The sequence below is a fragment of the Muscardinus avellanarius genome, assembly GCF_963383645.1.
Source record: "Muscardinus avellanarius genome assembly, chromosome: 9".
Lineage (NCBI taxonomy): Eukaryota > Metazoa > Chordata > Mammalia > Rodentia > Gliridae > Muscardinus > Muscardinus avellanarius.
In genome coordinates, this window is record NC_137795.1 from 63643674 (window position 1) to 63671083 (window position 27410).

A 27410-nucleotide genomic window follows, 5' to 3' on the forward strand; every position below is an offset into this window, starting at 1 on the left:
TATTTATTTATTTATTTATTTATTTATTTTACTGGGGATTGAACCCTGGTGCATTCTACCTCCGAGCTACATCCCAGCCCTTTTTTTATATTTTTTATTTTCAAACAGGATCCTGCTAGGTTGATGAGAGTCTCACTACTTGCTGAGACTGTCCTCTAACTTGCATTCTTTTCTCAGCCTGGAAAGTTCTAAGATTACAGGCTTGCCCCACCATGCTCAGCTACAAGTTTAAAATTATTTATTTGTTTGTTTTTTTGTTTGTTTTGTGGTACTGGGGATTGAACCCAGGGGCATTCTACCTTCAAGCTTTACCCCCAGCCCTATTTTTTATTATTTATGGTGAAACAGGATCTTACTAAGTTGCAGAGGTCTCACCAAGTAGCTGAGGCTGGCCCAGAACCTGCAATCCTTCTGTCTCAGCCTCCCATGTACTGGGATTATAAGTGTGCAGCATCACTCCTGGCACTACAAGTTTACAATTTAAATGGACAAATACAGAATTCTTTTAAAGAATTCATATATGATTTTGTGTGTGTGTGTTTAACTACTGCATAATATTCCATTGTATAAGTAACCACATTTACTTTTTTATCTATTCTACTGATAAACAACTAGATTGTCTTGGAGAGAAAGGGGGGGAGGGAGGGAGGGAGGGAGAGAAAGAGAGACAGAGAGAGAGGGAGGGAGAGAGGGAGGGAGGGAGGGAGGGAGAGAGAGAGAGAGAGAGAGAGAGAGAGAGAGACAGACAGACAGACAGACAGACAGCGCGAGCGCGCACGCGCATGAGTCGGAGAGTCAAGTCAGAGTCTCAGAGTCAGTCAGTGTGCCTGTGATGCTGGGGATTGAACCCAGGGGCATGCTCCTGAGCCACATGCCCAGGCCAAGATTTTATTTTTATTTTGAAACAGGGTCTTACTAAGTTGCCAGGGGTATCACTAAGTTGCTGACAATGACCTTGAACCTTCAATCCTCCTATCTTGGCCTGTGCCACCACATTTGGCTTTTCTGAATTTTGAAAAGACAAACTTCAGTCTATTGGTTTTTTTGGGAGAAGGAGGAAAAGGGACTATGGCTAAGAGAAGGCTTAATTGTATATTATGCTTTTAAAATACAGCAATTTGAAGCAATTATAGAAAATGGCATATACACATAAAATAAATATTAACTGTGGCAAGAATTCTGAGGAAAAAGAGAATACTTTCAGGAAAGAATCATTCTCTCAATAAATATTTATTAGGCATTTTTAATGTGCCAATATGCTAAGTTCTGGCCTCATACCAGTGTCTGAAAGAATCAAAGCATCTGCCCTTAGCAAGTTGGTAATTTAGTGGGATAAACAAACACTAAACCTTTATATAAAGCAAACAGCAAATGATTTGACAAAGTACACAAACTGATAATAACTTGAGGGCAAGAGTAAAGATATATTTAGATATGGTGTACAAGGAAGTCTCTGAGGACATATTATTTAAGGAAAAAAAAAAAAAAAAAGGAAGGATGGCCAGGCGTGGTGGCGCACGCTTGTAATCCCCGCTTGGGAGGCAGAGACAGGAGGATTGTGCAGGTTTGAAGCCAGCCGCACTGGCATAAGAGACCCTGTTTCAAAAATATAAAATAGGTCTGGGAGTGTAGCCTGGAGGTAGAAGGGCTTCCAGAAACCCCAGTACCACCAAAAAAAAAAAAAAAAAAAAAAAAAAAAAAAAGGAAGGATGAGAAGATGTTTAAGCCCAAGAGGAAAAGAGGATGGAGTAATGCCAAGAGTGCGTTAGGCAGAAGGAAGTGCATATGCAAAGGTCCTAAAATTTAAACCAAATAAATAAATAAATGGAAAAATAATTGGTATATTAAAGGGTGCCAATATGATCAAGGAAGGGATTTGGATTCTATTTCATTTGCAGTTTCAGACTATCAAATTATGTTTTAAAAAAACAAAGTAATTATTTGACTGTTGTGTAATATTGATTATGTGGTGGGAGGGTAAAAGTAGAAATGGACAAACTAATTAGGGTTCTGTTGAAGTTGGTGAGGGATGAGGTGAAGGTAGCCAAAGCTGGGGTTTCCAAGAGATGGTATGATTTGTTCATATTCACAATACATATATTTTCATAATGGATCTGACTCTGTGTGTGTGTGTGTGTGTGTGTGTGTGTGTGTGTGTGTGTGTCTGGGCATTGAACCCATAGGCATTCCGAGCTACGCTCCCAGCCCTATTTTATTTTCATTTTGAAATAGGGTTGATTAGAGTCTTAATATTTACTGAGGCTGTCCTCCAACCTGCAATCCTCCTGTTTCAGGTGTGCACCACCACACACAGCTCAGTGCTTGCTCTTCTGTTGAGTGTATGATGAGAGGATTTAAGATGACTTGTTATTGCCCTGAAGAGGCCAGTTCTACTTAGAATAAAGGATATTAAGTAGGCATTGATAGAGGAATCTGAATTTCAGAACAGAAATCACTTAGGAAGTTGGTGTGTGTGTGTGTGTGTGTGTGTGTGTGTGTGTGTGTGTGTGTTTATATAGATATATATTTGCCAAAGACAGGTATAGGAATATTCATAACAATATTATTTCTAGTAGTGAAAAACTAGGCACAGTCCAAATATCCATCAATAGTAAAATGGATAAATTGTGGTATAGTCACAAATGGAAATAAATAATAAAGTTAATTGTTATGTTTGGGATATGGAATTTCCCCCAGAAAAGTAGGTAAGCTTGTAATGCAGGAGTGTTCAGAGGTGAAGGAGTTGAAGTGGGGATTTACTCTCATCAGTGGATAAGTCCAATGATGGTTTAATAATTTGAGTAGACTTAACTAGGTGATAACTGTAGGCAGTAGGTTTGGGCTGGAGGGGAAGGTCACTAAGGGCCTGGCCTTGAGAACTGTGTCTGTCCTTCGCCACTTTCTCTTGATCTCTCTGCTTCTGACTAGCTTGAGTTAAAGACTTGCCTCCACCACTCTGTGCTGCTGCTATAATCTTTTTTTCCTTGGAGGCAGAGGACTATGAACTGAACCTCTGAAACCATGAGCCAAATAAGCCTTTCTTCCTCTAAGTTGTTCTTGTCAGGTATTTAGGTCACAGCTAAAAAGAAGCTAACTAACCCAATAATAAACCAACCACATGGAGAGGTGCATTTTGAATAAAAGATGTCACAGATTAGCATGTACCATATGATGCAATTTGATAAAGAACAGTTAAAACAAAAGCAAAGCTGTATTGTTGAATTCACAATAATAGTTACTTTGGGGAGGTAGAATTTTGACTACATATGAGACGGGGTGTATGAAGGAGGCCTTTGGGATACTAATTATATTTTGTATAAAAATCTGGATGCCTCTGTAAATACCATAAACATACATACACACGCACACACAATGCACAGCATTTATACTGTGCGTGTATACATACATACATATAGATATCTATATATGGTGATGGTGATTTAGGTCTATATCATTTTCTGGATTCTAGAGAATCAGGCATAGGAATAAGTTAAGGTCAGTGAAAGAACAAAATTTCTGAAAAGGAGAAGTTTTTGATGAGGAAGGGATTCTTAGCATATATAGAACATATACCTTTGCAAGGGATGTGTACTTTCATTGTAGCAGGAATAAAAGAAGATAAAAACAGGTTTAAGTGTGAGCTAACTTGTAAGCTTGACCACGAAATGAAGGAGTCGGGGGCCTGAGAAGGTAGGTCAAGGGTGGAATGCTTTGTTTATTTTGGTTTAGTTTGTTTATAGGCCTTGCACAGGCTGGACAAGAGCTCTACCACTGTAGAGCTCTACTCCCAGCCCAAAGGTATGGGTTTTTTGTTTTGTTCTGTTGTGTTTTTTTTTTTTTTTTTTGTACTTGTGGCTGTCTAGTTATTTTTGTTGAAAAAAACGATTGGTTCTTCATTGAATGTCTCCACTCTTTGAGTGGAGCCAGTCCTAATAAACCATGACATTGTGGTAGAAGGCAATTTCTCCAGAAATAATTAGATTTGTTTATTATTTTTTTTTACTAGAGAAGGGATATAACAGTTTTTAGATAAAAATTATTAAAATATAATGGAAAAATTTGTAACCACTTGATATGTGAAAGAGTCTGAAAATCAGTGAATTAAAAACTGAAGTCATGTTGCAAATGAAATCATAACTGTATAAAGTATCCTAATGTTAAATTCTTGTGCTGTGAATGAAAGCAACATTGCAATGGATTGTGGGCATTTCAGCTTGCATCTCTTCCTTCTTTAACTTATTTTAAGTATTTTTTTTCTTTTTTTGGTACTGGGGATGGACTCTAGGGGCATTCTACCTCCAAGTGACACTCCCAGCCCTAATTTTTATTCTTTATTTTGAAACAGGGTCTCCCTGAGTTGCAAAAGGCCTCACTAAGTAGCTGAGGCTGTCCTTGAACCACAATCCTCCTGTCTCAGCCTCCCAAATGCTAAGATTACAAATGTGCACCACCACTACCAGTTTATTTTAAGTTTATGTTTAGTTAATTTTGTATGAGGATTTAAAGGAAAATTTTCCTTTATTATCAGAACAGTTTATGGAAAAATGATTAGGGAGGGAATTACTCCACTATATAAATTATTCATCACTAGAAAATACTTTTACAGACATGGCATTAAGCCACATTGGTTTTTAGACTCTTCTTAATGTTTGACTTTAAAAACAAAGAATGTTAGAAATTCTATGTTCATCTTATAATACAACTGAAAGTATTATATAAAACCTTTAGTATAGCTCACTTTCTTCTGAAATCTGTTTTTGTAATAGGATGTTTTATCCTGTTTTTTTTTTTTGTTTGTTTGTTTGTTTTTTGAATCATTAGGAAAGCATTGAGGGACAGGAATAATAAAAATTTCCCCAGATTCTCAACCAGTTTCCTTAGTTTGAAGGCTAGAGTTATTTAGCAGTATAGACTATGGGTATCATCATGTAAGCCTATGATTCTAAAATGATCTTTCATCTAATATAAAAAAGGAAGGAGATTCAGTAGTAGTGTTTACCTAGCAGTGTGTGATGCCCAAGGTTTGATCACCAGCATTGCCCCCCTCCAATTTTTATAATTTAACCAGAAAAGATAGGTTATAGCATATTCAGGAGTTGGATAGGAGGAACCACTGTATTTTCAAAAAAATTCAGAATGGATTTACATGGCTCCCCCTTGTTTTTCTTAACTAATTATGTAGTAAGTAGCTTAGGAAAAAACAATCTTTTCTGGGGAGAGCTGCATTTAATAATCAAATTGTTTTGCTAAAGTATTATGTATTAGGAGAGAAACACGAAAAGAAGAGTCAGGTTTTAGGCCCATTCGTATAAATTCCTGCTAATCTGGAAAGCTTTTTATAATTCAGTAGCAGTGAGACATTCTCCTAGAGGGAGTTCAGAATCCAATCTGTCTGCAGTAGGCCAAGGGGTCATGCTCCTTGTGATAGGCTTTCCCCAACTTGTAGCCTTTGGCAGGAATCACAAGTTAGCAGTGCAGTTAGCCACTATATCAGAAATACAGAGTTGATCAGCAGCCCAATTTCAGATTGTCCCATCAGAGAATAAGCCCTTTCCTTTGGGCATTTGGATGTGACCCAGACAGTTCAGCTGACATCCATTCATGTTTTCCATAGTTCAAGGCCGACAGAGTAGTGGCCTAAATCTATAACAGTCCCATAGTCTGAGTTGTGTTCATTGAGCCTGTGTCTATTTTCAGTGCAGCAGAGCTCATGCTGAGACTGTAACAGTGCATATCAGACAGTATTAGGTTTTAGGTTAGAGTCAGGCCTGGGCAATTAGGATCTGTGAAGTCAGAATTCCAAAAATGGTAGTCTTTTTTAGTAACAAAGCCGACTGCAAGGCTAGGCAGCTGTGTTCCAACTCCAAGTGGCATAAAGGCTTTCTTAACTCTTTTTATCTTACCAATAGAGAGTTTAAATTGATCTACTCAAAACTATGAACATCAGACTGAAAAGTCATAAGTGTAAGGTTCAGACATCTGATTTCATAAGATGCTCATCAGCAACTAAAGGCTGATTTTTAAACTCCAAAAATGTATCTACATCTAGATACTGTCTGTCATTTTATGTTGTCTCCTTTTTTGCAGACTCCAATAGGCAAAAACTATCAGTTTATAGAGACTTATACTCAAAGTATTTGAATTTTGATCTCTTCTTCAGCAGCAAGACACAATAGTTTTGTCTCATTGTCTTTTGGTTTCTAAGTAATTTTTGTCTTGATCTAAAATGCATCAACTTTGAGCCTTGATTTCCTTAATTCCAAAATAAAACACTCCAATTTAACATTTTCACTTACGTTTTAAATAGGGGCAAAACAAACAATGCTGACTCATCGGAGATGCCACAGTTGTTGAAATCAAACTATTCATTGACAGTACCATAGCATTAGAGCATGGAATGTTGATTTTTAGTCACTATATGAAATTCTGAATTCAAATTTGGAAGAAATTGATGGGGGACTTAAAGTATAGCACATAACATTTTGATTAGTTGAAAAGTCAAATGTATGAAGGCTAAATACTGACTTAAACATTTTATATATTTGAAAAATGTATTTATGTAAAGAGCCATGATCATTATATGTAATTATCCTTTAATAGGAAATCGAGTGATTTTTAATAGAGTAATTGTATTCCAAGTTTTCAGTTTTCCATTTGTAGACCTCATGTTAGCTATTTTCAGTGTTCTCTTGGCAGTTTGGCAAAAAAGCAGCAGTTAGCTGCTGCCTTTTGCAGCTATTTTCATTTCTTCCTTTACTAACTGTAACATCCTTTATTACACTGTGAAAGCAATGGAGATCTAAAAGGCATCTAAAAGGAGCCAGAGTATGTTGCGTTATTTCCTTTTCCTATTTATTAAAAAATCTCAGGCAGCTAAACTCATGAAATTTTTTATTACTACCATGATAATATTTTTGTGCTTATGTTGCCATTTTATTTTGAATGCTGCCATATTAAGATAGCGGAGTAACAGCAAAATGAATTTTAATTCTGGAATATGTATTACTAGGGTTGCTCTTTTCAGTAAAATATTTTTCTAGCTGAGCATGGTGGCAAATGTTTGTATAATCTCAGTACTTGGGAGCTGAGACAGGAGGATCGCAGGTTTACAGCCAGCCTCAGCAACATAGTGAGGCTCTCCACAACTTAATAAAGCCCTGTTTTAGTTTTGTGCGTGTGTGTGTGGCGCTGGGCTTGGTGGGGGGAGTGGAACCCAGGGGCTTTCCTACCTCCGGGCGATACTCCCAGACCTATTTTATACTTTATTTGGAAACAGGGTCTCACTAAGTTGCTGAGAGCCTCACTAAGTAGCTGAGGCTGGCTTTGAACGTGTGCGATCCTCCTGTCTCAGTCTCCCAAACTCTGGGATTACAAGTGTGCGCCACCATGCCCGGCTAAGCCCTGTTTTAAAATAAAAGAATAAAATTCAGCTGGTGGTGTAGCATTGAGATAGAATGCCTGTAGGTTCCATCCCCAATAATGTACATACAAAATAAGGTGTTTCTCATGCCAGGCAATTTTCCCAGTATTTTAAATATTCAGAAGTTTTTCTGTAAATTATGGATATTCATGAACTTCTTCCAGAAAGCCAACAAGAATGTATTCATTTGACTCCAACCTCTATGTTGTTTGGAAAGCTAAGCCCCGAATCTCTTTGATTAGACTTCATTTTAAGCACCATTTCATACTAAGACCTCTTTACTTACTCTGTGTGTGTGTGTGTGTGTGTGTGTGTGTGTGTGTGTGTAGTTCACATATTCCTTAGCTTCGTTCTTATCAATTCTGTGTCCCTTTCCCTTAGTATTTGTAAGTACAGTTATTGCCAGTTACCTAGAAAAATAATTAAAATGGAATTAACTTTTGTTCAGAATATAGTTGAAAATATATAGTTTCTTTTTAACTTGTTAAAGGTCAGGCACCTAGAGGAAGAGCTATAAAATTTATTTATTTATGTATTTGTAGTACTGAGAATGGAACCCAGGGGCTATACTACAGCCCTGTTTTATTATTTTATTTTATTTTTTATTTTTATTTTTTTGGGTGGTACTGGGGTTCCTGGAAGCCCTTCTACCTCCGGGCTACACTCCCAGACCTATTTTATATTTTTTATTTGGAAACAGGTTCTCTTAAGCCAGCGAGGCTGGGTCCGAACCAGCGCTATCCTCCTGTCTCCGCTCCCAAGCCTGGGGATTACAAGCATGCGCCACCACGCCCGGCTATTATTTTATTTTAAAACAGGGTCTGACTAAGGTATGGAGGACCTCGCTAAATTGAGAGCCAAGTATGATGGCACATGCTTATAATCCTACATCTTGGGAGGCTAAGACACGAGGATCACAGGTTCCTTGCCAGCACCAGCAACTTAGTGAGATACTGTTTGTAATCCCCACGCTTGGGAGGCAGACAGGAGGATCACTCAGGTTCGAAGTCAGCTGCACTGGCTTAAGAGACGCTGTTTCCAAATAAAAGGTAAAAATTGGTCTGGGAGTGTAACCCGGAGGTAGAAGGGCTTCCAGGAACCCCAGTACCACAATAAATAAATAAATAAATAAATAAATAAATAAATAAATAAATAAATAAATAAATAAAGACTGGGGATATAGTTCAGAGGTAGAATATCCTGGATTCAATACCCAGTACCACCACCAAAACAAAACAAAAAACAAATACAGAACAACCTATGAAGTACCTACTATGTGCCTATGTGCCTACCACTGTATTAGCTACTTTATTTATGTAGTCATAAAAACTCTAAAAACTTGGTATTCTCCCCAGTTTACCCAGAAGAAAATCAAGGTATAGAAAAGTTAACTAATTTATGTTAGAGTTAGGAAGTAGATGTGGGGTCCCAACCCAAACTGTTCTGCTGTGCTATGTTCCTTCCTCCAATCCAGGGGTTGGCAAACAATGACCCATAGTCCAAATTTCCCCGTTTTTGTAAATAAGGTTTACCTATGGCTTTGTAGCTATAACAGCAGAGTTGAGTAGTTGTAACAAAGAGTATATGGTACACAAAGCTACTTTTACTATCTGGCCCTTTATAGAAAAGATTTGCTGACCCCTACATTATTTACAGATGCTGTGATCTAACTGTATATTCAGTAATATAAATTTTGGTCTTACTGAAGCATTAGATTTAGAGGATAATAGATTCCCCATGATCTAATGAAGAAAGCAAAGTATTGACTAGATAAAATGCATGAATATTCAAAAGCTTTTAGTGTTAAATTTGGAAAGGTAGACTGAAATTATTTAAATGTATTCTTTTATATTTATGGGATTCTATTTATGGTAATTCATTTAAAAATCAATAGCAATAAATATTTCAGTGATAAGCATAATAAATATAAATTGCTTTTCTTATTTGTTTTATTTTTTATAAATACAAGTTAACATTTTAATAATATTTGTGACATTTAAAGTACTCTAGTTGTATGAATATTTGCACACAATTGAGTTTTTTGTTTAAAACAAGGTATAATATAGTTTAAATTTTTAAAATCTATTATAGGATTAAGATCAAGAGGTGTATATTGAGGATCGATGGTTCATAGGATCAGCTGTTAACAATGAGTAACTTTATGGGGGATGTAAATTTCTCAGACTCTTGCCAGTTTGCCATCAAATTCTGAAAGTCTTTCTTTATAGTCAGTTGATCAGATTGATCCTTTTTATTCAGTGTGCAGTTTTATTTTACTATAGTACTTTCTTTTCATGTGTGTGGTACTGGGATTGAACCCTGGGGGTGTTCTACCTCCAAGCTATACCTAGCCCTTTTTATTTTGAAACAGAGTCTCACTAGGTTGCTAAGAGTCTCCCTGCTTTGCTAAGGCTGGCTTCAAAACTCAGATACTCTGGTCTCAGCCTTCCAAGAATTGGGATCACAGGCCTGGCCACACATCCATTTTATTGTACTTTCTTGATAATACTTTGATATTGTTCATGAAATCTCTATGAGCTTTTTATAAATGGCAGTTCCTTATTCTTTGTCATCTCAGTTCTTAAAAGAATAACAAAGGAGGGAAAATTAATAGTATTTTAACTTTAAAAAGCTCATGTTTATTTAGCATGATGGGGAGGGGGAAACCTGTATCCATGATACCCTGACATCTCTATGAAATTTGAAGGATACTCTGACATCTCTATGAAATTTCTTGGTACTAGGGATTAAACCCCGTAGTTTTCACCTATGAGCTACACCCCTGGCATTTTTTATTTTCAAGCAGGGTCTCACAAAATTGCTGAGGGTCTCACTAAGTTCTTGAGGCTGACTTCAAACTTGTGATCTTGTCTCAGCCTCCCAAGACTACAATTACAGGCATTCACCACAATGTCTCTCAAGAACCAGAAACTGGGTTCTGAGGGAAGTAGGGGAGTACTGGGGATTGTACTCAGAGCCATTCTACCTCTGAACCCCCAGCCCTGTTTTATATTTTTATTTGGAAATAGGGTCTTGCTAAATTGCTGAGGCTAGTGTTGAATCTACCATCCTTCTGTCTCAACCTCCCAGGTACTGGGATTACAGGCATGTGCCCCAAGCCTTACCAAGTCAGATACTTTTAACAAAGGATTTCAATGACCATTTCATGGCTTAATTCATTGTAGACTTTTTAGGGATCTAGTGTGGAAGGCAGTTACAATAAGTCATAAATGTTAAGAGCTTTTATGGTTAAATCTAGGAATGCATACTGGGAAAATTTAAATGTAGCCCTTTCTGTTCCTGTGATTTTTATGAATTAATAATAAATTTGTGCTACAAACAATTTTCTTTGTAGAGAAGTATAAGACATGTTTTATATTAGTGGACTTTATAGTTTTTTGGTTTTTTTTAAATTTTTTTTATTGGTGCATTATATTCATACAACTTATTGGGGTAAAAAACTTGTGTGTACAAACATGTACTCATCGCTGATTTAACCCCTACCCAAATCCCACCCCATTCCCTCCCCGTCCCTTCCTCCCTTGCTTGGCTTAGTGATTGACTTTGATATGTTTAAGTACATTGTGAGTTTTAGAGATTTTCCTCTTCCCCCCTCATTTCTCCTCCTTTAGGTTGTCTTGTTTGCTCCTCTTTCCTCCCTAAGTCTCACATATTAGGGAAAGCATCTGATTTTTTATTTTTTGTGCCAGACTAATCTCACTTAGCATAATGTCCTCCAGTTCCATCCATTTCCCTGAAAATGATGTAATTGAGGTTTTTTTGATGGCTGAGTAAAATTCCATTGTATACATATCCTACAGTTTTGTAATCCATTCATCTGTTGATGGACATCTTGGCTGGTTCCATAGTTTGGCTATGGTGAATTGTGCAGCTATGAACATAGATACACATGCATTAGTTTGGTAGTTTGGTTTCTTTTCTTTTGAGTAGATACCCAACAGTGGTATTGCTGGATCAAATGGTAGATTTGTTCCCATTCTTCTGAGGATTCTCCATACTGTTTTCCAAAGTGGTTGCACTAATTTGCAATCCCACCAACAATGTCTTAGAGTTCCTACTTCTCCACATCCTCGCCAGCATCTGTTGTTGTTTGTGTTTTGAATGATGGCCATTCTAGTTGGAGTTAGGTGAAATCTCAGGGTAGTTTTGATTTGCATCTCTCTGATTGCCAGTGATGTTGAGCATTTTTTCATACATTTATTGGCCATTTGAATTTCTTCTTTTGTGAAGTGTCTATTTAGTTCATTTGCCCATTTTGTTATTGGATGCTTTGTTTTCTTAGTGTTGAGTTTCTTGAGTTCTCTGTATATTCTAGATATTAGTCCTCTATCAGTGGTGTAGGTGGCAAAAATCTTCTCCCATTCTGTTGGCTCTCGATTGAGATTCTTGATAGTTTCCTTTGCTGAACAGAAGCTCTTCAGTTTCATGCAATCCCATGTATTGATTCTCCTTTTAATTTGTTGTGCCTTTGGGGTCTTGTTGAGGAAATGTTTGTCTGTGCCTATGTGTTGTAGTGTTGGACCTATGCCCTCTTCAAGGAGCTTCAAAGTCTCTGGTTTAATTTCCAAGTCTTTGATCCATCGTGAGTTGACTTTTGTACAGGGTGAAAAAGTGGGATTAACATCCAATTTTCTGCATATGGTTAACCAGTTTTGCCAACACCATTTGTTGAAGAGGCTATCTTTTTTCCAGTGTATGTTTTTGGCCCCTTTGTCAAAAATCAATTGGCTGAAAGTGTGTGGACTTGTTCCTGGGTCTTCTATTGCCCCTAGGGGCCGCAATTTGACTCACAGTTGTTGAGTGCACTGATGGAGCTGTAGTGAACTCAGTGGAATCACTGCTGCCGCCACTGACAATATGGCACCACTTCCATGCCCTCGGCCGTGATGCGGCGTATTTCTTCTCTGGTTTTGAACTCCGCTCTGAGTCCTTGCCAGTTGTGCTGTGCCCGGCCCTTGGGAGCTTTAGATGTTCCCTGCACCAACAAAACTGCTGACTGCTGCCCGGCTGTTCAGCACCTGCTCACCTCAGCTCGCTGTCCACCCCACCTCTCAGGCGCCTGGTGGCTGGTTGAGTGGGTTGGTCTAGGGCCGTCCGGTGAACTCGCCGCTGCCGCCAGCAGTAAGACGCTGCTTCTGCATCCTAGGCCACGAGGCCAGAGTACCTCCTCTCTGGATTTGAGTTCTGTTTTGAGTCTCCCTCCTCTCTGGAGCCTGGTGCTGCTAGGGGAGATGTAGGCCGCGCCGCTCTGGCCGCTCTGCGCCGTGGCTCTGGCTGCTCCGCACCACGGCTCTGGCCGCTCCAGCCGCTCTGCACCGCGGCTCTGGCTGCTCTGCAACGCGGGTCTGGCCACTCCGGCTGCTCTAGCCATTCCGCAACGTGGCTCTGGCTGCTCCGGCTGTTCTGGCCGCTCCGCTCCGGATGCTCCAGCCGCTCCACTCCGCGGCTTCGGCCACTCCGCGCCGCCACTCCAGCCAATCCGCGCTGCGTCTCTGGCTGCTTCGGCTGTTCTGGCCGCTCTGCTCGACTGCTCTGAACCGTGGCTCCGGCTGCTCCGGCCGTTCCGCGACTCGGCTCTGGTTGCTCCGGCTGCTCAGGCCGCTCTGCTCCGCGGCTCCCCCCAATCCGCGCTGCGGCTCTGGCCGCTCCGGCTGCTCCGGCCGCTCCGCACCACGCGGGTGCGGCACTTCGGGCTGGTTTTTTTCCGGTGTCTTGTTTTTCCAGCCCTTTTTCTCTGTCCCTTGTATTTACCGTTTTTATTTCTTTGCTGGTGGTGTTTTCTGGCTCTGAAAGGCGCCGGTTTTGTGGTAGTAGAGTTGGATTGTTAGCGGGACTTGTAAGTGACGCTTTCCTCCGTCGCCATCTTCCTGGAAGTCTCCCTGACTTTATAGTTTTAAGTGAAACAAAGATTATGTTGTATCAGTATTCTCTTGAAAAGAAGAATGCATAACATCCATCTTAAATATAAGAAAATATTAGTGAAACTCCAATTGAGAGACATTCTATAAAATAACTGGGCAGGGACTCCTTAAAAGTATTAAAACCAAAAAAGAGGAGAAAAATCTATAACTCTTCATTTGTTAGTGAAGACTGAGAATACTTAATAACTAGATGCCATGTGAGATCCTAAATTAGATTTTAAAACAGAAAAACAGCTGAGCGTGGTGGTGCACCCTTAAATCTCAGGAGTTGGGAGGCTGAGACTAGAGGATTGCAGGCTAGCCTCAATTACTTTGTGAGGTCCTCTGCAATTTAGTGTGACCCTGTATTTGAAGGTTATATGAATTTGCTTTGGCAGCCCCCACCCCAAAATCTAGTTTTAAACTCCTAGAACTAAGAAGTGAATTTAGCAGGTTGACAGAATAAAAAGTTAATATATAAATTCAACTATATTTATACTAGAAATGAACACTTAGAGTTTGATTTTTAAGTACTACTGATAATAGCACCCCCAAAGAAATACAGAAAAAACTCAGGTGTGTGTTTGTGTGTGTGTGTGTGTGTGTGTGTAATATTACCTATTACATGGAGAATATTGCCTGAGGGTTTTGATTCAAACAAAGGAAATAATTACTATAGGTAGTAGTATCTGTATTAAGAAAAAGTAAAAGAACATATTTAGGGAAGACTTTTGAGAATAAATATGAATTTTAAATGGCATGTTTTCTGATGACTTTCAGACTTATTGATCCAGTTTTTAAAAATGAAACAGGCTTGAAAGTAACTGAAAGCCACAAAAAAGCTTCTAGGTGCCATTAAGCTTTCATTATCAATAACAGTAATGTTTAATGTACATTTGGAATATTATTGATTCTTTAAAAAATAATCTTGTTACTTTAAATAAGTACCCTAAGGTAACATTGGTTTCTTTTTTTTTTCTTTTTTTTTTTTATTGGTGCACTGCATTCATACATCATAGTGGGATACAAACTTTTGTAGACATACATGCACACATCGCCCAGTCAGCCCCCACCCGAACCCCACCCCATTCTCTCCCATCCCACCCTCACATGCTTGGCTTAGTGGTTTACATCTAGTATTATAGCAATTTATCCAAAATTAAAAATTATAATCTCACATAACAGTTTCATTTGTCTGATACCAAGCTTTTGATGACTTAAAGATAACATTTCAATATTTCTTTTTACTTACTTTCTTACCAGAGAATTTTTTTTCTATTTTTTTTAGGTGAAACTATCATATATTTATATATTTATTTTTTAGAAAAAAAATCTATCCTAATGTGGAAAATGGACTCTAGATACCCAAAACGATCTTGACAAAGAACAAAGCTAGAAGATAAATATTTTCTGATTTCAAACCATATAAAGCTACAATAATTGAAACAGTGTAGTACTATTCTAAAGGCAGATATATAAACCATTGGAGTTAAATAAAAGCCTAGAGCTAAATTCTTCCCTATATTGTCAAGTTATTTTTGACAAGGTTTCCACGAACATTTGGTGGTGGAAATAATAATCTTTTAACTAAATATTGTTGAAACATAATAATTACATGGAAAATAATAAAATTGGACCCTTACCTAATCCCATATACAGATATTAACTCAAAATAGATAAAAGACCTAAATATAAATCTTAAGACTATAAACTTTTAGGAGAAAATCTGGGTCATAAAACCTCACAACATTGAAATTGGCAGTGATTTCTTGGTTATGATTTCAATGGCACAGGCAACAGAAGAGTATACAAACTCCCTAAAAAATAAAAAAAAAGTATTGTATATCCAAAGACAATGTAAACAGAATTAACAGTTACTAATAGAGTGGGATAAAATATTTTTTTTAAATTGGTGCACTGCATTCATACATCATAGTGGGATACAAACTTTTGTAGACATACATGCACACATCGCCCAGTCAGCCCCCACCATTTTTCCAAAATTAAACAAAGTTAAAAGTTACTAATAGAATGGGATAAAACATTTCCAAATGCTGTATCTGAAGGTATATTAATATTCCAACTAGAAATCCTAAAAATTAACAACAATAAAGGCAAACAATATCATTTAGAGATAGGTAAAAGACTAACATAAATAATGAATCTCCACATATAACCAGTCTTAGTTGTCTGTTTGATGGAAAATCTTGTTTCTCTGGTTCTGGTGTGTGTTACCTATTTCTTCTTTGTAGTTAATCTCTTTGAGTATTTTCTCTAGCGCTGGTTTTGAAGACATAAATTCCTTCAGTTTCTGTTTGTCATGGAAGCTTCTTATTTTTCCATCTAATTTGATAGAAAGTTTTGTTGGGTAGGAAATTTTTGGCTGGAAGTTGTTTTCTTTCAGAGTTTGGAATATGTTACTCCAAGCCCTTCTGGCTCTCATGACTTGGTTTGGGAAGTCTGGAGTGATTCTAATTGGCTTGCCTCTGAATGTCACTTGGCCCTTTGTATTTGTTGCCTTTAAGATTCTCTGCTTAGCTTCCACATTGGTCATTTTGACAATTATGTGGCGTGGAGATCCTCTTCTCCGATCCTGTCTAAAGGGAGTTCTGTAAGTTTCCTGGACCTGTGTATCAACCTCTTGCTCTATGTTTGGAAATTTTTCTGCTATTACTTCCTTGAAGAGATTGTTGATCCCTTTGGTTTCACTTTCTTTTCCCTCCTCTATTCCAATTATTCTTAGGTTAGCTCTCTTAAAATGGGCCCATATTTCTTCAATGTCAGATTCCTGCTGTCGGATATTTTTTTCTAGATTAGAAACTATGCGTTCATTTTTGGAATTACCATCTTCTAAGAGCGAGATTCTGTTCTCCATGTGGTCTAATCGGTTGTTTGTGCTTTGAATTGAGGCCTTTACTTCATTAATTGCATCCTTTATCTCTTTTTGGCTCTCTCTGAGTTCTTTTCGAAGCACCTCTATTATTTCTACAGTTATTTTTCTGATTTCATCTTCTAGAAGTCTCTGATTTTCTGTTTTATCGGGTTCTGATGTTGTGGGGTTGTGGGCATTCATTGCTCCAGTATTACTCCTCTTTCCCATGATTTCGGAAGTTTGTGCCTTCTCTGGGTTCTTCCCTTGGGTCACTATGACTTCACTTAAGGTGTTCTGGATCTCTAGTCAGTAGTATCTCAGACCCCACTACTCCTTTACTGGGTTGTATCACAGAGTCTCCGACCCAGGGAGTCAATAGAGGCTGCTTTAAACTATGGGGGGTGCCAGGTTGCACGTTCTCCTATGGTGTGATATCTCTGCCACCGCCACTCCCCCACTGGGTCAAGTCCCAGGGAGTACAGTACTGGGATTTCTCCTCTGTGGCCCGCAATTTGACTCACTGTTCTTGAGTACGCAAATGTAGCTGTACTGGATTCGGTGAATTCTCCGCTGCTGCCGCCGGTGGCAATATGGCGTCGCTGCTACGCCCTCGGCCGTGAGGCTGGCGTATTTCTTCTTGGTTTTGATTTCCACTCTGAATCCCTGCAGCGTGTGCTGAGCTCAGCCACTGGGAGCTTTAGATTTTACCTGCAGCGAGAAATCCCGCCTGGCTTTTCCGCAGCGGCTCACCTTGGGTTGCTGTAGCCGTCCGGTGAAGTCGCCGCTGCCGCTGGCAGTATGGCGCTGCTGCCGCAGTCTCGGGCGTGAGGCCGGTGTATCTCCTCTGTGGCTCTGAGCTCTGTTCTCAGTCCGCTTTCTCTCTGGAGCCTGGTGATTATTTTGTTTCTCTGGTGATGGTGTTTTCTGGCTATGAAAGGCGCTGATTTTGTGGTAATGGAGATTAGTTGTTAGCAGGGCTCTTAAGCCCCGCTTTTCTCGGTCGCCATCTTCCCGGAAGTCCATTGGTTTCTTAAATAATTTTTTTTTGTTTAATCTTGGATACAAGTCATTTTTCCTATAGAACATTTCCTAAAGTAATACTTTAATATCAATCAAAGAAAATTTATTTTAATTCAGAATTCTGATGATTTTTATTTTCAGAACCCACATACTATCTTTCATATTTGTATAGATAATTTTTATCAAAAATAATAAACATTTAATGCCTAAGGCTACACAACAAAAATGAAAATAAACACATTACACCTAGATTCTATGAAAAAAAAAGAGTATAATGAAATCCAGGCTGTCCGTGAAAAATTCTAGAAGTGTCTATAGTATATTGTCATAAGAAGAAAGTGTACAAGGGAAGGGTTTGCTCTTCTTATTCAAGAGCAAATGATAATGGAGTAGTTCTTTAGGCTAAAGTTTCAGCCACCCTCTGAAAAATTAAATAAAAAATTTTAACTTATATAGTGTGATCCAATTAATGTATATATTTACAGTGAATATATATAGAAGTATGTATTTATACTCACACACATATACACATAGAAATAGGGTAGTTATCAAAATGCTAACTGTGGTTATCTTCCAATAGACTTTCTTTTTTTGGTTCTTTTTCTTTATATTTTCAGAATTTTTTTTAACTACACATATGTACTTACATATTTAACTTTTTAAAAATCAAATTATATGTGTTAGAGCATGCCTGTAAGCTCAGTACTTGTACTTGGGAGGCTAAAACATGTTAATCACAGGTTTGAGAACAGTCTTAACTACTTGGTGAGACCTGTTTCAAATTAAAAAAAAACAAAATAAAAAGGACTGGGGAATAGCTCAGAGGTAGACTTCTCCTGGTTTCAAGCCCAGTAACAAAAAATAAAAATAAAAAATAAAAAAAATCAGTTAATCAGTCAGTATTTAAAACTCAGCCAGTCCGGTGTGGTGGTGCTCATTTGTAATCCTAGTACTTGGGAGACTGAGACAGGAGGACCATAGGTTTGCAGCCAGCCTCAGCTACTTAGTGAGGCTGTTTCAAAATGAAGACTTTAAAAATAGGGTTGGGGTATATACTGGAGGTAGAATACCCCTGGGTGACCTAACTTCTTTCCACTAGGCTCTATATCTTAAAGGTTATACTGCCTTCTACTAGTGTCATGTGCTGAGAACCAAGCCTTAACCACTTATGTCTTTGGAGGACATTCAAGCTATATAAATCATAATTCAACAGTAGATTCAGAAACAACATTTATTAGAATAGAATAAAAGTAGCATATTTTGAACATATTAACCAAGGTCTATCTTAAGTACATTACATAAAGTTGCTTTTATAATCCTTATATCTGTGTCTAAGAAGGCATCCTTTTCCTAGCTGTACAAACTTAAGGCTTTTAGAGGACAAATAACTTGTTTAAAATTAGACAGTTGGTGTTGACAAATATGGCACTCAGATTCCAGGTTCAGTGTTTGTTTCTTTGACCTTCTGCATGCACCTCACATGGCTTCAGTGTTACATGCCCATATGATCTTTATCATAACTTCTTTCCAATTAGAGTATGTGTAAACATTTGATGTTTCTGCCTTGTTTTGAAATTTTTGTAGAAGTAAATTTACTATCTTAATAGGTAGAATGAGCACTGACTGTTCTTTGTATAATCAATTTTTTTATTTTGCTGTAACTGAGTATCAAGAAGTTATGTAGTACTATATATTGGTATTTCAAAAGTTATTTCTCCATGTTCTTATAAGTACTGAGCACTTTCCCTTATTGTAGTTTTAGGCCTATTCTTCATTCTTATTTGAACAAAAATTTTTACTTTTTTTTTTTTTACCATTTCACAAATCAGCTGGATTTATATAAAAACTTAGTTGCATTCAACCATAAAACCCAGTCAGGTTGATTTTCTGCACATTTGAAGAGGAAATTTGAAAAGCTCATATATGTAGGTAACTATTATAGTGCAAAGTACAACCTATGAAACCTTACCAGACTTTGTGCGGGTGCTGGGGGAGGGGGGATGTTGTAGTTTAACAAAAAGTTAATTTGGTAACTGTTACAAATTTGAGATTTTGTTAGCTAAAGTAAATTTCATAAAATATTGTTTGACCCCTTACATATACTTCCCAGATTTTTTGTGTGTTTCTAGTTGTATCCTTAGGATGCTGCTTTGTAAATTACTGTTTTACAATCTAATTTGAATAACTTTTCCTCCATTAGAATGTGAAACATGTTGCTGAAGCATTCAAGAAGTGGCTGAAGGAGGAAAGAAGAAAGCACCACTGCTTATCAGAAAAGAAAACCAAATAAACCATGGGAAATACAACCACCAAATTCCGTAAAGCACTCATCAATGGTGATGAAAACCTGGCTTGCCAAATATATGAAAACAATCCTCAGCTAAAAGAATCCCTTGATCCAAATACATCTTATGGGGAGCCCTACCAGCACAATACTCCATTACACTATGCTGCTAGACATGGAATGAATAGAATATTGGGGTAAGTATTACTGTAAGCTAATTGAAAGTGAATTGGTAAAAGGAGAAAACAAACTATGATATTTGAAAATCTATATAGGCATATGTACATACTATGTGACATTACAGTGAGTTAAACTTTCTAAAATTGAGTATGCCTAAATTATTTGGTAGGATTTTTTTTTTACTATGATTTAGTATGATTTTCTTTATTATAACTAATTAAACCAAAGTGTTAGTAGTGAGGTTGGTTCACATATTCTTATTGTTGTACATATATTTTGATCCTTGGTATGTTTAGTTTGAAGGAAATACAGTATTTAATTTATTATTATATAGTATTTATATTTCAGTTCTAAAAAAGTGCTTGTTGGCTACCAAAAAATTACAGGGAAGGTCTGAGAGACAGACTTATAAGTTTTGACTAGCTATTTTAAGTTGAAAACTTGGTGTGTTTACCTTGCCTAGTCATGATCAGGTTTGAGTTTCTTTAAGACTTTTCTAAAGGTAAAACATTTCCTGAAAACTGAAAATACTAAGAACTTTTAAAAATATCTCTTCAACAAGAAAACATTACTGACAGCAAAGATTCTTGCCCAATTACATGGAAATTACATATGATATTTACTAGCTTATAAAAGTGAAAGGAACAAGTGGTAGAACAGTAGTTGTAAAACAAGTTCAACATTTTTAGAAGTAGATTATGTAGCTATGGAAGTCCAGTGCTAGAAGAGAAACTCCTTCCTTCCCTCCCTCCTTCCCTCTCTCCCTCCCTCTTTCCTTTCTTCCTTCCTTACCCTCTACCCCTACTCCCGCCCCTCTCTTTTTGTTGTACTGGAGATGGAAACCAGGGGCATTCTACCTCTGAGCAACATGCCCAGCCTACTTTTTATTTTTTATTTTGAAACAGGGTCTCACTGAGTTGCAGAGGGCCTCACTTAATAGCAAGGCTGGCTGCAAACCTGTGGTCCTCCTGTCTCAGCCTCCCAAGTACTAGGATTACATGCATGTGCCTCCACACCTAGCTAAATATTTCCTCTCTTAGAGATTGAAATCTAATTCTTAATCTAGTATTCAAATCTCTTTAGATTTGACAAAAAAACTTAACCTTCGTCCTTGTATTTCTTGTGTGTACACATCGCTGTTTAGGCCAAACTGCTCTTTGTGGTCTCCCCAGAACATGCTGTGGATTTTCTCCTTGCCATGTCCCTGCTGCTGTCTGTGCTAAGAGCGTCCCCCTTTCTCACATTCCTCTCACCTTTTCTTGGTTATCTAAATCTTACTCTTTCTTTAAGATCTTGTGTATACCATATCCATCTTCTTAAATTGTCACAACCCACAGGAACCTCAATTTTTTAAACTTCTATGGTATGTGTGAGGTGCTGGAGATTGGGACATTTTTCTAGCTATACCCCATTTTTGCTTTTTTATTATTGTTTTGAAACAAGATCTCACTAGGTTGCGTGAGAGTCTCACTACTCTGCTGAGGCTGGCCTCAAACCTGCAGTCTTTCCTTCTCAGCTTCCCAAGTACTGGGATTACAGATGTGTGCCACCATACCAGACTTACAGCTCATTTTTGTCCATTAGAAACACTTCTTTGCTCTACACTACCTCAGTGTCATTGTATTTTTGCAATTTTATCTTCTTTGCCTACTTTATAACTTTTTAAAGGTACCTTCTTTGTACTTCCAGCACTACTGTTGTATCTTATCCACAGTAAATAGAAGTTTTACGGAGACCATTATACAAGGAAATACCATTATAATCAGAATTTGTAAATGTGGAAAAAAAATCTAGTCAGGCATGGTGATGCATGCCTGTATTCCCAGTACTTGTAAGGCTGAGACAAAAGAATTATAAGTTCAGAGCCAGCCTCAGCAAATGTTTCAAAATGAAAAAAGTCCTGAAAGTATAGTGCAGAAGTAGTAGAATGCCCCTGCCCCCCTCAAGTCAGATAATTTAGCTCATCCAGGCCTACAGTTTTATCAAGTATACCTTGCCTTTTTTTTTTTTTTTTTTTTTTTGTCATACTATGAATTGAACCCAGGACATGGTACCTCTGAACATTACCCCCACCCTATTTTATTTTTATTTTTTTGCGAGTCTGGGGATGAAACCCAGGGGAATTTGACCTCTGAGCTACACCCCCTGCCCTATTTTTTATTTTGAAACAGGGTCTCACTAAGTTGCAGAGGGCCTTCCTAAATAGCTGAGGATACGCCAACCCAATCCTCCAGTCTCAGCCTCCCAAATGCTGGGATTACAAGCATGCGTCACTACACCCGGCTATTTTTTTTTTTTATTTTGACACAGGGTCTCACAAAGTTGTGAGGGGCCTTGCTAAGTTGCTGAGATTGGCTGTGAACCTACTATCCTCCTGTCTCAGCCTTCCAAGTACTGGGATTTATAAGTGTGTACCATCACAATTAGCTTATAACTTGCAAATTGTATATGTATTGCTCTTATCTCATTTTCCATCTATTTTTTATTTTCATTTTCATTATCTAAAATAACCTATATAAATACTATCTTCAGTTTTGCGGGTTTGAAATTTTGTATTTTTAGATTAAAAATTAGATCTTCCTTATGTTAATGACATCTGCAGATTGTGTAGATATAATAACTGGGTTCTATTCCCAGTACCACCAAAAAATAATAGTAGTAGTAGTAGTAGTAATAATAATAATAATAATAACAACAACAACAACAACAACAACAACAAATATCTTTCAAGGGCTTAGTATTTTCTAGGCCCTGTTAATAGTGTTCTCTGTGATCCTCATTATAATTCTCTGAAGAAGTTTATTGTTTGTATTTTACAGGTGAGAAAACTGAAGTACAGTAAGGTTAAACAAGTTGTCAGAACTCTCAGAGCTTGTAAGAGGCAAAGTTAGTTGCTCAAGCAGATGACTGTAGGCTTTGGACTCTTCACCAGTGGATTACAGCGTCTTATCTCAGAGTGTCAAAGTTGCCTCAGCAACTTATTAGCAAGCCAAGTTACTTAGTTACTCTAAACTTTCAGGTCCCTTATCTGTAAAATGGTTATCTCATAGAGCTTATAGGGCTCTTATATCGATTCATGTTATATGTCTGTAATGCTGTTAATTTCTCACCTCTATAATCCTAAATATTTTCAAGTCAAACTTCATCTACTCGCCCCCTCAACCGCACCTGCTACTAGTTCACTAAATCTTATCTTCTGGATTTACTTCTTTTCATGCTCATTGCTTCAAACTTAGTTCACTTTTATCAGCCTCTGCTCCCAGTACTTAAAGTATTTGGTTTCTAAATGGTCTTTTTACAAGTCTGTTTCTCTTATAACCTCATGTCCAGGCTTATTTTTTAAATCTTCCTTTCAGTGTTCTTTCTGTCATGAGAAAGTTAAAACAATACCCTATTTTCTGTATAATTCTGCTTGATTTCCAAAACATTCTTACGAAGGCTACCTAGTTAGCCTAATCTTTCATTATTTTCTAACATATCATCAGTTAAATTAATTGATTACCTTCCCTCCTGGTCGTACCACCTCTAGAAAATAACCCCTTCCCCTTTAGCTTTATTCCTGCTGTTGTTTGATGCTCAAATGTGTGCTTTCTCTCTAATTACCCATCCTTTAAGTCCTGACTTGGTTTCTACCTTTTCTATGAATTTCAGCTACTTGGGCCTGAAGTATACTATCTATTCTATGAAACTCCTACTACTTTCATTTTAATTCATACTATCATTATTAAGCTTGGCTCTTCCACTAGATTGTGAATATCATAAATACAATGCTAGGCATATAGTATTTTCTCAGTAGATTAACTGTTGGTTACTGACTCTTAAGGTACTCTAACAAGACTTCTTGTTTTGTTTTCATGACTATTTTATAAGTATGAGTATTTTATGAGTATTTTCTATAAAATTATGAAGTCATTGATTTAGCCTCCTAATATTGAACCCTTATAATATTTTACATCAAGTCATATATGGTTAAAACTTGTTTTAAAAATACCAATGTAAGCTGGGCGTAGTGGCACATGCTTGTAATCCCAGTGTTTGGGAGGCTGAGACTGGAGGATTACACAGGTTCGAAGCCAGCCTCAGCTACTTAGTGAGACCCTGTTTTCAAATAAAATATAAACTATGTCTGGGAGTATAGCCCAGAGGTTAAAAAAAAAAAAAGCCCCTGGGTTCCACCCCCAATACCACCACCAAAAAAAAAGTAAAATATATTTAAATGTTATTATTGCTGAGACTGTGCATATATTTTAACATGAAATCAAGTAGCAAAATATTTTTTGACCATTTGTAGTATAATTTACAAATATACTTTTTAAGTTGGAAAACAATATAAAAATTGTTCAGAGCTGAGTGTGGTGGTGCACATCTATAATCCAGCAAATAGGAAGACTATTTGCTAGAGGCAGGAGGATCACTTGAGTCCACAAGTTTCAGACTTGTCAGGGCAACACAGTGATACCTTCTCCCAGTGAAAATAAAATGAAATAAGATAAGCATGTACAAGCTGGGCGTGGTGGCGCACACTTGTAAACCCGCATTTGGGAGGCTTAAACAGGAGGATTGCAGTTCGAGGACACCCTCAGCTACTTAGTGAGGCCCTTTGCAACTCAGTAAGACCCTGTTTTAAAATAAAGAATGAAAAAAATAAGGCTGGGGGTGTAGCTCAGATTTAGAATTCCCCTGGGTTCCATTCCCAGTACAGCAAAAACAAACAAACTAACAAATAAATAAATATTTTAAAACACATACAAAGAAAATAATATAGTCTGATGAGATTCTTAAACTGTACTCTGAGAATTCCTTGACCTTAGACTTTTTTGTATGTTTTAGATCAAAAGATCTAAAACAGAAAATACATATTCAATGGATAAATGTGGTTCATTTTATGAGAGGAAAAAACACCAGCAGGGACAGAACACCAGAATAACAGAGGCAGAGCAAAGAGATCCTTTATCCTCTTTTAAAGGGTATATATCCTCTTCAAAGGTCAAAACTTTTTATATTGGCAATAAAACACGATTGGCTTTTTCACTGCATTGGCATTTGTAGTGAAAATGCAAAAATGGAGAGTTAAACTAACTGCTGGCACTTTTAGAAGAATCAAGGCAGTGGCACCAACTGATTCTAGTAATCATTGTAGTCATCATGTAGTCTGCTAGGAACTTGAAGTTAAAAAGAAATAAAAAAGACCAGCTTCACTTAATATGCAATTTATGAAGCAGTAAAACCTCCATTATTGATTACATGTCTTTTTAATAATGTATGTGACAGCTAAGAAATATGTGTAAAGCACCTCTTGTGCTTTTATTTTGTTTTTTGTTTTTGTTTTTTGCAGTACTGGGGATTGAATCCAGGGGCATTCTACCTCCAAGCTACACCCCCAGCCCTATTTTTTAAGTCTTTATTTTGAAACAGGGTCTGTCCAAGTAGCTGAGGCTAGCTGTGAACCTGCAATTCTTCTGTGTCATCCTCCTAAGTACTGGGATTATACATATGTGCCACCATACCTGGCTTTTTGTGCTATTTGAGTTGTGAGTTGAACCACTTTTCATAGAACACCATTTTACAACTAACAACAACAAAAAATGATGGATTATTCAGACTTGGGTACTTGGCTGACATTTTCTTGAAAATGAAGTAAGTCTGTCAGTTCAAGGATGAAACTACTGCTAATGTTTGCTGTACATGGTAAAATTTGGACTTTTAAGTGAATGTTAAAATTTTGGAAAAAATGTATGCACTACTTTCAACTTGATAGCTTCCCATTGATTACTTTTGTGATGAGATTGACAGTGATATAAATTAATGCAGTATTGTTTTATATATTATATAATGGAATGTGACAACACCTAGAAGGTCTACATAAATCAGTGAATCAATATTTTTCAGATCAGTGTGTGGTTTTTTAAAAACTATCCATGGGTAAAGATTTATTCAAAATCTAGGCTAGACCAGATTGTAATATAGCAGTACAGAAAATTCATTAATATAGTTTCAGATATTACAAGGTAACAAATCTTTAAGAAACTACTAGTTGATTTTTTTTGGCATAGTATCAAATACATAATTTCATACTTATATATGAAATTTAGACATTATACATATATATAAATATATATATTATACATATATATAAATTATATATCTATAGAATGAGAGAAAATATTAAAGCATACATCTGATAAAGGATTAAAAACCAATATATATATATTCTATATATATTCTATAGATATATATTCTATATATATTCTATAGATATATATTATATATATATTCTATAGATATATATTATATATATTATACATATATAAATATATATATATTATACATATATATAAATTTAGACAATTTAAAAATACTTCCTTTTCTAACTGTATAAAGTAATTCTGAATTTTCTTCATGTATTCTTCTTAAACCAAAACAGCATATTACAACAGATTGGATCCTTTGAAAATCTCGCTATCTTCTAGTAAACCAGGCATTAAAATAGTTATATAAACATAGAAAACAAAGCCACTCTTTTCAGTTAATTTTCTAAAATATAAGATCACCTCTCTTATTTTTTCTTTCTTTTTTGTGGTACTTGGGATTGAACCCAGTTGCAGCTCCAAGCTACACCCCCCATCCCTATTTTATTTTGATTTTCAAACAGGGTCTTGCTAGATGTTTAGAATCTCACTACTTGCTAAAGCTGTCCTCCAACCTGTGATCCTCCTGTCTCAGCCTCCCAAGTACTGGGATTACTGGTGTGAGCTACCATCCCAGCTATATCTTTTCATTTTAAAATGTTATGTGTAGTTAATGTGTAATGGGTTTATTTTTTAATTAATAAATAACCCACATAAATAAAAGCTTAGTTGTAAGAGTCTTATGACCAAAATTTTAAGACTTGCTTAACTAGTCAATATTTTTGTTTCCTCAAGCAGAAATCTATCTGTTCATTCCTATCATGTGTTTAGCATTTGATTAAACAATAACTTAAAAACTTATGGTAAGCCTGATGTGGTGACACATGCATTTAATCCCAGTACTTGGGAGGCTGAGGTAGGAAGATTTCAAGCTCTTGGCCAGTCTGGGTAACTTAGCAAAAAATTAAGAAAGGTGGGATTATAGCTCAAATGTAGAGCACTCCTAGGTTCAATATTCAGTTCCTAATACAGCACACACACACACCAGTCAGTATGATTATATGTATATAAATATATTGAGTTGTATAGGTTTCTTATATATTTTGGTTTTTAATCCTTTATCAGATGTATGCTTAAATATTTTCTCTCATTCTATAGATTGTCTTTGCATTTCATTAAATCATTATTGTAAATGATTAATAGCTTTTGGAGTAAAGAATTAGCTCTTCTTAATACTTTATTATTTCATATAGAATAAGGATAAAGGTCTTTATTCATGGGCATTATTAAAAAAAAAAAAAAGCCAGGTGTGCTGATACACACCTGTAATCCCAGTATTTGGGAGGCTGAGACAAGAGGCTTTTGGACAGCCTCAGCAATTTATCAAGGCCCTTTGCAATTTAGTGAGACCCTGTTTCAAAATAAAACATAGAAATATGAATGGAGGAATCGTTCAGAACACCCCTGGATTCAGTACCACAAAAATAAAATAAAAAGCTTTATTTTAATTGTGTTTTGGTAACTTTAAAAATCCCACTGAGCTAGGTGTGGTGGTACAAGCTTGCAGTCCCAGTACTTGGCAGTC

General features: G+C 36.9%; 1 protein-coding gene across 2 annotated transcripts in view; it reads left to right on the forward strand.

The window, feature by feature from the left end:
* The window catches only part of ANKIB1 (ankyrin repeat and IBR domain containing 1), a gene marked incomplete at both ends in the record, with an annotated part of 149718 nt that overhangs the window by 26272 nt on the left and 96036 nt on the right, over positions 1 to 27410 (forward strand). The window contains one exon of one of the 2 annotated variants that reach the window (XM_080701377.1): positions 19434 to 19714. In XM_080701377.1, the coding sequence (XP_080557503.1) occupies positions 19527 to 19714 (188 nt within the window). Of the gene's footprint in view, positions 1 to 19433; positions 19715 to 27410 lie in introns of those variants that run through there. The other variant, XM_080701378.1, reaches the window with a different exon arrangement.